The 13491-nt window shown below is 36.1% G+C and overlaps 2 protein-coding genes across 3 annotated transcripts in view; one reads left to right on the top strand and one right to left on the bottom strand.

Moving 5' to 3' along the window:
- Positions 1 to 701, top strand: part of LOC6054491 (2-acylglycerol O-acyltransferase 2) — a 36257-nt gene extending 35556 nt beyond the window's left edge. For both annotated transcript variants that reach the window (XM_038260609.1, XM_038260608.1), the window contains exon 6: positions 67 to 701. In XM_038260609.1, the coding sequence (XP_038116537.1) occupies positions 67 to 224 (158 nt within the window). In that variant the 3' untranslated portion in view covers positions 225 to 701. The remainder of the gene's footprint in view (positions 1 to 66) is intronic.
- Positions 287 to 13289, bottom strand: LOC6050883 (kynurenine 3-monooxygenase). Its single transcript, XM_038260607.1, has 7 exons — positions 13074 to 13289; positions 7638 to 7707; positions 7296 to 7535; positions 6984 to 7071; positions 6151 to 6805; positions 5923 to 6084; positions 287 to 629 (listed from the first exon to the last, which is right to left on the bottom strand). Exons 1-7 carry the CDS (start codon positions 13155 to 13157, stop codon positions 498 to 500), a joined length of 1431 nt encoding a protein of 476 aa, XP_038116535.1. The 5' UTR covers positions 13158 to 13289; the 3' UTR covers positions 287 to 497.
- Between the last annotated feature and the right edge of the window lie 202 nt (positions 13290 to 13491).

Raw genomic sequence — 13491 nt, 5'->3', positions numbered from 1 at the left:
GTGAGTATAGCTTTAGTCATAACGTATTAATTCTGTAATGTTACAAACATGATCTTTTAATTTCAGTTGGAGCTCCCATCGAGGTGGCTCGCGTTGAAACCCCAAGTGCGGAACAAATCGAAGCGCTGCATGCCAAGTTCTGTACCGCCCTAGAAGATCTCTTCGAGACCCACAAGAGCTCGTACGTGGAAAACCACGAAAACGTTAAATTAATCGTTGACTAGTAACTACAACCAAAAACACGCACCAGCCTCGCCGTTCACCCCAAAGAAAAACGCCAAATAACTTCACCTATTACACTCACGATTATTTATTTCTCATAGTAATTGCAACGTACAGTCACCGCTGTAGAAATACAACACACTAGTTAAAAAAAATGCGCCGCAAACGTTTGAACATCACTGGTACACGGATATTGCATGATATTTAGCGTAGCTTAGTTAATTATGTTAAGTAAAGATAAAGCAAAAGTTCTCTAAGTTAGGGAATGTTAAACCTCAGAACTTGATCCACTTGAGAACGGCCGACGAGAGCTGTTCAAACTGAGCGGTGCTGCTGAACCGGTAGGCGAATATTCCGGCGGCACCAACGGCTGCCACGGATGAGCAGTACAGGACGCGCGTTAGAATCTGGAAGAGGAAGATTTGTTCAAGTTAGTAAGAGTTAGCTCAATAAAATGAATAAGAAAACAAAACAAAAAATAATGGTCCAAATGAATAATGCAAACCAATTCCTTACATCATTTGTGAACAAACTTCTTTTATCCGAAATATACCTTATGTCAAAATTCATAAAAATCTTGAAATTCTTTTCAAAAATAATGAAGACATTTGAAAATTTTGCTTAAGTTTGAAAACAGTTCGGGCTTGTTTTTATTATGTTAATTTTTGATTTTTGTTTAATTTTTTTTAATTTAGTGATATCAAAGAGAAGGAAAATAAGGGCATACTCTTTGGTAAAATACCTATAAATTCACAAATAGAAAAAAATGTTGATAAAGAAAATGAAAAAGCGCCCCTGAAAGACTTTTTCCAAACTAATATAATCACAAAGTTTATCTTTAAATTGCTCGATTGCAAAAAGGGATCGTGCATGAACAACGTATCCTCAAAATTGGATTAAATTTTATGTATATTTAATTACAAAATTCTGCTAAATTTATTTCTCATTTTAGAAAAACTTCTTTTATTAAGCGCTAAGAATAATTTTTATGTAATTCAATTTTCGGATAATCGCATCGCGAAATTTTTATTATTATTTTAAGGCCATTGGAAATTTAATTTAATTATTTGAATTACGCTAGCTGCGAGACAAACTCTGATAGCAAAACAAACAAGAATTTGTGTATTTCTGCTCCTGTTTGCATAAAGTCACATAGCATAGCATAGCATAGCATATCATGACGGGTCTGTACCACGCTGTAGGGGGTGCCACAGTGGTCAATTTAATATTCTTAGACAATTTGATGACTGGCTTTCCATAAATGTCCCGTATCACTTTTGAGATAGTTATTCAAAACACAGAAAAGCTAAAATTTGGGCAGTGTAGCTATTTTCGATATCAAAAAAATTAACACAATTAGCCCTCTACAACCTAACCCCGCCTTTAGACGGGCTTCGATCTAAAAAATCGCCAAAAATCAATTTTACAACCGATTTTTGATCTGTAAAAAGCATTGGAAAGAAGAACTCTTAAAATTTTAGAAAATTTATGGGTTTGAAGTTTTACTTGTTTTATGTGACTTTGCCAATGTTTTAAAAAATGTCATTTTTTTTAGGGGTCAACTTTGGTTGTGTTTTTTACTAACATTTCCTATATTTTCAGTAAAAAGAAGTATGCAGTAATTTTTGTAGTGACCCAGACTATGCCTCTACGCATTTTTTTGCAATTTAAATAATGATGGTGCCATTCTATAGCAGAAAATGTGAAAAACATGCAAAAAATTGAAAAAATGACTGCAAAAACGTGTAAAAATTAGATAGGCAAAATGTAATTATATTAGGTGGTAGAATAGGCCAAATACTACCAAAAACAAACATAAACTAAACAAGATAAATGCAAATTAAAATACTAAAAATAAAACAAGAAAAACACAAAACAAGAGAAGTACCGTCAGTGGGGGTGACTATGGGTCAAAAAACGATACACCCCTCGTATTTTCTTAATAACAAAAACAATTTAAATAACATCGAAAATCTTTCAACGTAGATTTGTTGTTAGAAAGTTTACTAACATTTTCCCAAAATATGGTTGATTTTGATGAACACTACCTTAAATGCCTATTGTTTGAAAATTGACCCAATCCCACCCCTTAGAGGGGGTGACATTGGGTCAAATGAAACTAAAATGATGCTCAAATACAACGATATGGAGCAATTCCAGCCCAAAACAGGAATTTTTTAGGTATTTTTTTCTCGACCCTCTTCGATTTCAATGAAACTTTCTAGACATTTTATCCTAGGCATATATAAGCCATTTTTGTGTATATGGAGCCAGTAACACTCGATTATTAGGGACCTACATAGGGAAATGAAATGTTCTGGGAGAAATTTCAAACACCCAAAGCCATTAAAATTTAAGGTTGGAAAACTTGTAGTTTTTCTTTGGTGCTGGCACTTTTCTTGTACCGAGCAAGCACAAACATAACAAAAACTACCAGATTATTATCAACTACAGTTTTACAATACTTGTAATTGTTATAAGTCTCGTTTTTTTGCCAAAATTATTTTAAATTGATTCCAACCTTGTTTTTGCATGATCTTGTTGCTCGATTGGAACCCCGATTTGACAGTTCGATTGGAACCCTGAGAGTGACATTTCGCCTCTCCATATAGGCTCTCTATCGATTATGACATTATGGTAAAAACAAATCATCCAACAGCGTTTCTTGTTCGAGGGAATCGTATTGACACGCTACAATGTTTGAAGTGGAGATTTTCAAACATTTGGGTAGTTTTCGAGCAATTCTAACAAAAATATTAGACAAAACAAATGATTTTTCGAGAGGTCATTTTTGGCCAAAAATGTACCCCAACTTTAGACATCTGCCAAAATAACAGGATTTGTTCTAGGAACGAGATTTTTTCAGCGGAGTCATCTTAAGAGGGGGGTGTAGGGGACACACAACCCCTTTAACAGAATTCAGTTTCATTGAGAATAACCTTAGAAATGGTAAAATCCGTAAAAATCACTTTGACTCAATCTCACCCCCCCAGACCCAATGTCACCCCCACTGACGGTACCTCAATAAACATCGAAATCTGAAATAAAATATTTTAAGAAGGGGTTAGTCTAAAATGTATAATTTTATTTTTAAACAAGGCATAATATAATGATAAATCGTTGCAAAAAGATTTTTCAACAAGTATTCCTCTGATTTCAATAAAAAATAAATATTTTCTGCCTGAATAAGACTTTAATCAATTAGTCCATTTCATTTCCATTAATCCTAATTTCATGAGTTCGTATCCCGAGGTGAAAATTTTCTAAGTGCAAAATAAGTTTTTGACTCAGCCCCTGAGAGATTACTATGGAATACCTGTTTTTGCTATTTTTACAGTTTCCTACTTTAGTCAAATTTGAATGTTTTATAACTCATTTCCAAAAATCTTTGATGAAAATTTTGATGAAATAACAATTATCAATCACATTCAAACTTTCGGATAAAAGCATGGGAATGCTTAAACTAAAACTAAATTTTAAAGAATTATAAAATCAACTAACAGATGGGTCAAAGGGCCATTTTACATGATCTTTTAAAAAAAAGTCCGCGGGCCACAAAAAATCACCTCGCGGGCCACGTTTGGCCCGCGGGCCATACTTTGGTCACCCCTGAGTGTATATACTTGTTGGTAAAACATATCTTTGGTCATAAAGAAAGTGCTCACAAAGTTTCAGCCCAATCAAAAAGGCTCAACATAATTTTTGATCAACATCTCAGAGAATCCCACAACAGTTACAAAAGTTTGAATATTAGGAAACATAAACACTTAAAAAAATATATTGGCATTTTATAAAATCAATTTGAAATTAAACTATTTTTACAAAAAAAAACCGATTTAATATCACCAGAGGTAAAATAGAGCCTCTCTTACAATTACAATTGCAATTAATTTTTCAGAAGCAAAATTGGGGTATCATATTGAGAAGTGAGAATTTGACCTAAAGCTTCGAATATTTTTAGGCTAAACTTCGAATACCATATTCTTTTAATTTCAGAGGTACATTATGGGTCGCAAGATATTTAAATTTAATTAAGAAAAACATATTGAATTGACATTATTAGAAAAATATAAAGGGTACTCAGTCTTTAATGTTAGTCTATGATTAACTTAAAAAAAATTGTATCGCTATTGCACTTTGTCGATCTATTATGAGAAGCCAAAAGAACACTTTCACTGGCGTTGAAGCTTCGACTTGACGACTTGCCGAGCTTTGAGTGAGAACGTGCCGGGACTTCGAATTTGATGTTCAGTATATGATTCTGTATAAAACCAAAATTTTAATAGGGTAAAAATAAGACGAAAAACGCAAATATGGCTATATCTCTGGAAATATATTTTGGAAAAGCTTCAAATTTTAGGCTCAAGCAGTTTATGGCGCATGTTTTCAAATGGCTTTTTGTTTGAAACTGAATTCTTGTAATTTGATAGTGTTATCTGTAAAATAGTCAAAAAAATACCTCTGAAAATGGCTTTGACCACATTTATTGGTCGAAAATTGTGAATCGAAAAATAAAATGTTCGTCTCCGACCCCATGGCTACAAATCTGAAATATAAAAATTGAACGGTTTTCCAATGATGGAAGACACAAATTTTTAAGAGCGGATACAGACATCGCACAAGTATTTCAGAAAAAGAGCTCTCAAAAATCAGACTTTGAGTTCCGGGTTTCGGGCCAAAATTCAATCGAAAGAGCGCATCTAAACCTTCAATTTAGTAATAGGATTTTTTTCTGGGACGACTCCTCGCCGCGTACGGTTTTTTTTAAGATTTCTGAAAAAAGTGTTTTTCCAAAACCTTTCTTTTGTAAGAAAGGCAAAAATTTAGAAAAAAACCTGACATTTTCGCTATAATAATTTACTGAAAAAAGTGTTTTAAAATGCATTTTACACGTGTTGTATTGCAATCATTGGTTTTCAAAATATCTGAGTATTGACGGACTTTTTTTTTCAACCGAAAAAAAAAACCTTTCTGCATTACTGTGCAACGGAATTTAACAAAAAATCAAAATAGTTTTGATCTATAACAGACATTCTAAATATAATTTTAAACGCAGGAAAATGCATTTCAATTTGTTTTCAGTTGATAAGATTTCTATTTCCCTTGAAGTTTGAATGTTTTTTTTGAAAAAATAATTTTTTGCCCCCCAAATTTCGGCCGACATAAACTTCAACAAATATTTGCAGCGGCCTAAGAGAATTCTGAATTATGATTATTTCGGATATATTACTGAAACGGCGATAACGTTAAAATCAAAGCATTGACCTACACATTTTTGGGTTTAAATTTTTTTGTATTGAAATTCGCAACTTTTGGTACCCATTTTTTTTAAGTTATCGTAGTTTTAAGGAAAACGTTGATTCTTTCCCGATCCTGAAGACAAACTAAACAAGTATACAAAATTGCGCAACATTTACGAAAATTGCGTAAGATTTTTCGCATACAGTCAAACACTAAACACGATTATGCTGCCTGATACTTCCTGTCTTTCTTGTTAGACATTTCAAATGTTGTGAAATAGTTAATCACAGGCCCAGCAATTTGTTAGAATTGAAAAACAGAGCCGAAGAAGAACCGCATTATCAACCTGAGCTGATAGCTATGGACCATCGACTCTGGTTCATCACAAAAAAAAACTTAATTTTTTAGAGCAAAAAAAAACATACAATTTAAGCCGCCAAAAACAAACTCGACTCTCACCTTATCCTGCCACTTTCGGTTCGCTATACACTTGCTGTAGCGCATGTGGGAAAAGGAAACGGAGTTGTACAGCGGCACCCACGTGTTAGGCATCAGCCAGAACAGCAGCTCGTCCAGCTTCTTGCGCAGCAGGTACGATCGCTTCGTTACGAGGTCGCGCATCTTTTAGGAAAAAAAAATAAGTTTTATCAGCAATTTGATGTGGTTGATCTGGACGAGTCTTCCTACCTCGATGTAGTTGTACATGGCCAAATCGCAGATCGCGTGGGCGTCCTCCCACCGAGTTTCGCTAAACTCCTTCAGGATCTGATCAACGTCCGATCCGTGCTTGTTGAACAGCTGTGACAGCACGGTGCAATCCTCGAAGCCAGCGTTCATGCCCTGCCCGTAGAACGGAACCATGGCGTGTGCCGCATCCCCGATGATCAGTGCCTTCCCTCCCACATTGTACGGTTTGCACTTGATCATGACCAGCGTCTGGGGGGCGATCTTGAAGAAATCCTTGATCAACCGTTCGCGCCCAATCAGGTCGATCGCGTCCGGGAAGTGCTGCCGGAAGAACGCCAGCAGGTCCGACTCGCACTTAATACTGTAGAAGTTGGTGAACGGCATGAACAGCGTCACGGTCCAGGTGCGGTCCTGGTTGGGCAGGGCGATCATCATGAACTTGCCGCGGGGCCAGATGTGCAGGTAGTTGTGGGGCATCGCAAACTGTCCATCCTTGGTCGGTGGAATGCACAGCTCCAGGTAGCCGTGCTCGATGTACGTCTGGCTGAAGTCGTACCCCGGACGTTTGATGACCTCCTTGCGGACCGCACTGTACGCTCCGTCGCAGCCCACGATCAGATCGGCCTGTTTTTCCGTGGTTTCTTTGGTCAGGGGACTGTTAGAAGGGAAACAGATGTAGCATTTTTTTTAATTAAATTATAATGAACTTAAAAGTAGAAGATAACTTATTTATACAAAATGTAAGAATGCTTTCTTGGAAAAGTCTTTATGACAAAATCATGCAAATCCAGCAACCTATTTATAAACGTTGTCTTATGATCGCGAAAACTCACTCGACAAATCGTAGGCTTCCCTCGTCCAAATTGGCCTGCTGCAGCTTGTGGTTGAAGTGAAGGTGAATGTTGGGGTACTTTTCGGCGGCTGAAAAAACAAAAGAAAACCCAAAAAAGTCCTCAGTCAACCACGTGAAGCTTCGCAGCTCCCACAACAATGTTGCCCGACTGGCCGGCAGACCGGCCGGCCAGGCTTAACCCACGTGGGAAGCCGTACACACGCACCATTCCGGCCAGAACAGACCTCACGTAACTTCACGGAACCACCAGCCGGTAACCGATAGGTTTCGAATTTCCAACAACGCTACTCACCGTTCAGCAGAACCTCGTTCAGATGCTTACGGCCAACCGAGTAGATGCACTGGTTCGTGTTGGCATCGTACGGCACAACTTTGCAGTTCCCTTTGAGATCGTGTAACATGCGGCCCCGCATCGGAATGCCGTGGCTCAGCAGGGCCTCCTCGAGGCCCACCTCGGCCAGCGCCTTGCGGCCTCGTGCCGACAGCGCCAGGTTGATGCTCCTGCCGACGACCAGCTCGGCGGTGCGGATGTCTGACGACAAGTAAACGCAAATGAACACATTTCCCGTAATTGACTTTGACAGTCGGACTGAACGACTAGTGGCTACCGATGGCGATTTTTATGTTACCGTACCTTCTCTGTACTCGAACAGGTCCACCTCATGGCCCTTTTTGCCAAGATGCAGTGCCAGCAGGGAGCCAACCTGAGTGGATTTAATTTATTTTAGTATGTAACAATGAATACGTTTTGAAAAAAAAAGTAGAATGATTCCAGTTATAAAACTCAACGGTTTTCCAAAAAAAAAATATGATCATTTATTCTCGACAAAAAAAAATTGTACAGAATTCATTGTAATGCGTTCAATTTTTCAGCACTTGTATCGAAAAAAAAAACATTTAAAACAAATATGTTTAAGCAGCCGCAGTTTTGTTTAAATTTATGTCGATTGACCCTGACAAAATTCGAGGGGTGAAAAAACAAGCAAAAGTTTCATTTCATTGCAATCAGAAAAGGTTTGTGAAATGCATTGTGAATTGTGCAATAAATTGAAATCTTTAGTAAAAAAACAGTAAAGGCGTTTGGGTAATTCTCTACCAACTCACACTAAATCGAGCAAAGTTGCCCCGACCCCTTTTCGATTTGCGTGAAACTTTGTCCTAAAGGGTAACTTTTGTCCCTGATCACGAATTCGAGGTCCGTTTTTTGATATCTCGTGACGGAGGGGCGGTACGACCCCTTCCATTTTTGAACATGCGAAAAAAAAGGTGTTTTCAATAATTTGCAGCATGAAACGGTGATGAGATAGACATTTGGTGTCAAAGGGACTTTTATGTAAAATTAGACGCCCAATTTGATGGCGTACTCAGAATTCCGAAAAAACGTATTTTTCATCGAAAAAAACACTAAAAAAGTTTTAAAAATTCTTCCATTTTCCGTTACTCGAATGTAAAAAATTTTGGAACATGTCATTTTATGGGAAATTTAATGTACTTTTCGAATCTACGTTGACCCAGAAGGGTCATTTTTTCATTTAGAACAATTTTTTTCATTTTAAAATTTCGTGTTTTTTCTAACTTTGCAGGGTTATTTTTTAGAGTGTAACAATGTTCTACAAAGTTGTAGAGCAGACAATTACAAAAAATTTGATATATAGACATAATGGGTTTCCTTATAAACATCACGAGTTATCGCGATTTTACGAAAAAAAGGTTGCATTTGGTTTTGAAAAAGTTACTTTTTGCGTTTCTCTTTGTTGCGTCGTCCGTGTCTGTCGCGGGTGACCATGAACGGCCATGATCAACGACGACCAACATTTTCAAAACTTTTTTTCGTTAAATCGCGATAACTCGTGATTTTTATAACCAAATCCCCTATGTCTATATATCAAAATTTTTGTGATTGTCTGCTCTACAACTTTGTAGAACATTATTACACTCTAAAAAATAACCCTGCAAAGTTAGAAAAAACACGAAATTTTAAAATGGAAAATTTTGTTCTAAATGAAAAAATGACCCTTCTGGGTCAATGTAAATTCGAAAAGAACATTAAATTTCCCATATAATGACATGTTCCAAAATTTTTTACAGTCAAGTAACGGAAAATGGGAGAATTTTTAAAACTTTTTTAGTGTTTTTTTCGATGAAAAATACGTTTTTTCGGAATTCTGAGTACGCCATCAAATTGGGCGTCTAATTTTACATAAAAGTCCCTTTGACACCAAATTTCTATCTCATCACCGTTTCAGGCTGCAAATTATTGAAAAACACCTCTTTTATCGCATGTTCAAAAATGGAAGGGGTCGTACCGCCCCTCCGTCACGAGATATCAAAAAACGGACCTCGGATTCGTGATCAGGGGCAAAAGTTACCCCTTAGGACAAAGTTTCACGCAAATCGAAGAGGGGTCGGGGCAACGCTGTGTGAGCAGTAACTTTTTTTGAAAATATTGTTTTCGAAAAAATCGGAAAATTTCACGAATGTTTCATATTTTATTATTGTAAATCAAACTGAGATATCGACGTTAGAAAATGTTGGGTCGTTTGGGTGATACTTGGAAAACATCAATTTTCATGTTTTTAAACCTTTGCATTGCAATATCTCAGCAACTAAAGGGTCGTATCAACAAAGTTCAAAATCGCAAAATATAGAGAATTTTCTCAGCTTTTCAAAAATATTTTTTTCAAAAATGGGCAAACATGTGCACTAGTTTAAAATAATGAAAAACAGCGACTGTTTTCAAAAAAGTTACTTAAAAATGGCTTTAACTTGAAAACGGTGCACATTATCAATATTTCACTGGAGTACTTTTTGATTGAAAATTTGATTTTAGATCGAAAAACAAAGTTGAAAAATTTTTGCGATCGATATTTCGATTTTTGATTGATTCAAAAAATCATAACTCGGTCAAAGATTTTTTGCACAACCTGAAAATTTCTGAAAAGTTGGCATTTTATGTCCTTTAAAACAAAAAATAAAAAAAAATAAAAATTGTATTTTTTGCAAATCAAGTTTTAGTGACAAAAAGTTAAATAAAAAATCACCACAAAAACTGGCTAAATTTGGCATCGATTTAGTGTTCAGCAGTAGAAACAGCCAGTTGGAATCCATCTTAGGTTCAACGAAAGACCCCATACCGACTTTAGGCAAACCCGGCATCTACGAGGTATCCTGCGGCCACTGTGATATGAGCTACATTGGACAAACTAAGAGATTGCTGCAAACCAGGTTGGATGAGCATATACACACATATGTCAAAATTGCCATGGAGGAAAAACGGAAAGGATTTGTCCCCCATTTCAAGTCAGCAGTAACCGAACACATCATCGAGGAAAAACATAACATCACAGCTAGCGACGCGGTCATCTTAAGACACATCACTAACCCATCGAAGCTGGCTGTCGCTGAAAGTTTGGAAATCTTCAAGGCAGGCAACAAACGTTTACTCAACAAGGATTCAGGTAACGGCTCAACGTGGCTGTTTAAGCTGTTACCTATACAGGCACAAAAGAAGAACGAGGAGGTAGTACCTACAGTAACTACAAATATGGATACACCAGCGATGAACCTTCAGTCGAGAACAGAACACTGATGAAGTCTGCAAGTAGTAGACGAAATACGTATCTGTCAAGATATTAAAATATATAGCGGAATTAAAAGGAACAACTCGTCTCTTTGTATTCACAAAAATCACCAAATTTTTTTTACCGTGTATAATTTTTTTCAGTGTAGTCCATATCCATACCTACAACTTTGCCGAAGACACAAAATCGATTAAAAAATTCCGTCAAAATATTCAGATTTTTGAATTTTCATACATCATTTTTGTATGTACAGCTGCCAAATTTGACCGATTTTATAGAGAATTGCCTGTCGTCCTTGTTATGATTCAAGTGTAGATTACCACCAATTACTATTATTAAGCATATTTTACGATTTTATGCTTGAAAAAAAAAAAAACATAGATATGTGTTTCCCGTTTCCTGGGAAATCCAAAACCCAGGAAAATTTGACGCCCTAATCCTCATGATATCAAGAATAACTTCTGTTCCATAATTGGCACCATTTTAAACTTTTGCCTAAAAAATGCTTTTTTGAGTAGTTTCAAACATAAAAAAAATCATGAAAATTAAAAATTCGAAATACTAATGATGCAAAATAGATTCAAGCACCACATTAAACTGTTCAAACATATTTGTGAAAAAACTGATTTGTGAAAAACTTTAAAGCCGTTGCAAATATTTTTCAAAGTTGATTTCGCCCCCCCCCTTCCTTTCAAAATTGGTCGGAAAAACTCCACAAAAAAAAATATTTTTCCAAAAAACTTCAAAATATCCATGAAAATAGAAGTGTAATCAACTAAAAACAATCTAAAATCCATTTTTCTGCATTGATTATCATATTAAGCATGATTGGGTTTGTTTAAAAATGTTTTAAATTTTTATGAAATTCCAATGTACAGCACTGCAAAAATTTTATTATTCGCAAAATATAAATTTTCGTCAATACTTAGATATTTTGGAAACTAATGATGGCAAAACAACTGGACAGCTGTATAATGCATTTTAAAATACTTTTTGAACTAAAATGTTGAAACCATGGCTCGTAATTTCAATTTTTATACTTTTTTTTAATTTTTGGTCGACTTTGGTCAAAGTCGAGGGACATATACTACAAAAAATATTTGCAACGGCCTAATGTGAAAAAATATTCCAAAGTTCTAAAAAAACTGCTCGCTCTACATCATTGCCTTGGCGTTCTCGATTGCGAGATTCCTACTCGAAACTAGGAGTCCGAAGGCTTGACTGTTGAGGCGCAATTGCAAACCATTTTTTACACCTAAGCTTCCATCCACCCCGGGATTCGAACTGACGACCTTTGGATTGTGAGTCCAACTGCCTACCAGCGACTCCATCGAGGCAGGACCCAGGGAGACGGCTCCTACACCTGGATTGAGCTAACGACCTAACCTCTAGGTTAGACCGGGGCCAACATTTACTTCCCCGTCCGATGGAAGGCGCGATTAGCCAACTCTCGTCTCGAAAAATGCCACCGTCTGGGATCGAACCCAAGCCGACTGGGTGAGAGGCAATCACGCTTACTCCTACACCACGGGTCCCGGCAAAGTTCTATTAAATCAAAAATGCAAATAAAAAAGTTACACAATGTTCCAGGCAGTTAGCAATTGATTTCACAAGAAAATTTCCAGCTCTAGCTAAAATCAATGTGAAACAAAAGCTTCGTATTAAATTTGGAATTGCAATACAGCATATTTAGTTAACTTTCAAATTTAGAATTTATTGTCGTTAATAAGCCCATGACCAAAAAAATGTAGTAAATTTCATTACAAATTTCCTAAAATATAAGCAAGGAGTTTCACAAGCTCCTTTAGCAAAAATATCAATGAATTTATGAACTTTTTTTTTCCTTATGTATAACGTCATTTTTCCGAATTACGGTCGAAAATTTAAAAAAAAAATGTTAAAAGACTTAAAAGCCTAATTTGATCTAAAATGTATAGATAAATCTTTTACAATGTACACTAAACTGTTTTAAATCGATTCTAGCAGTATTATCAAAGGAAATTTGAATTTTCGCCGATAATTTTATTTTTATTCTTGATTTTAATGTAGAAAACAAAACATCGAATAATTTGTTTACCTAAATATTTTTCTTTAAAATTTACAAGAATTGCGCAAAAACAAAACTAGTTTTGAATTGATGTATTCTGTTTTGAGATAAACAAAAAAATATTATAAAATAATGCAATTATTTCATAAATTTGCCATGATTTGCACTGGAAATATTTTTCACGAACAAACTTCTCAGAAAACGTTTAAAAAAATATAATTTATCAATGATTGCACGTAACGCTTCTGTCACTCTATACATTAAATTCTTTTTCAAAAATCGATTCACTATTTCCTTTTATCGTTCTGCTGAAATCATCACATCACAGCGCAACTCTGAATTCCACCGTTAATCCATCACTTAAAATAACAGCGAAACAGCTCAGCTCGCACGACTCAAGTGCTCGGGGCTATCCCAGTCGTAGACAACCAACAGGACTCACCAGTCCTCCCCCAACGACAGCCACGTTCAAATTTTCCGCCGGTAATCCATTGGTGTTTGTTCTCGGATACTGCTTGGTAGACATCGCTAATCCTTTCACTTGAACACCTACGATCCTGGTACTACTAGAGACACTGCACTACACGGACTTCCCGCCAAAAGTATTTCCCGCCTCGAAGGCTTATCTGATGCTTTCCCCGTGACGACTGTCGACAGACTGACCATCCTGGAGCGGAGGACGAACGTAATATAGAAAGCAGCGTTTGACCCTTGCGCTGCCGAAGTTTGATTATTGACGGAGATTTTTTTTTCTTTTACTCAAAATTTGTTTTCGGACTAAAATAATTCAAAAATATTAACATATCTAAAAATCAATCAATAAAAATTTATTTCAACAAAAAAAATCCATTTTAAAAACA

This window comes from Culex quinquefasciatus, chromosome 3 (genome assembly GCF_015732765.1).
Source record: "Culex quinquefasciatus strain JHB chromosome 3, VPISU_Cqui_1.0_pri_paternal, whole genome shotgun sequence".
NCBI classification, from domain to species: Eukaryota; Metazoa; Arthropoda; class Insecta; order Diptera; family Culicidae; genus Culex; species Culex quinquefasciatus.
Note: the sequence above shows the minus strand (reverse complement) of the source record. Positions and strands in the feature narration are given on the sequence as shown.

Excerpts from the sequence above, each read along its gene's own strand:
- LOC6050883 (XM_038260607.1), bottom strand. The coding sequence starts at position 13,157 with ATGTCTACCAAGCAGTATCCGAGAACAAACACCAATGGATTACCGGCG. Across the intron at positions 7,708-13,073 it reads CTGTCGTTGGGGGAGGACTG|GTTGGCTCCCTGCTGGCACT; the intron begins GTGAGTCCTGTT and ends AAATCCACTCAG. Across the intron at positions 7,536-7,637 it reads CCTGTTCGAGTACAGAGAAG|ACATCCGCACCGCCGAGCTG; the intron begins GTACGGTAACAT and ends ACTTGTCGTCAG.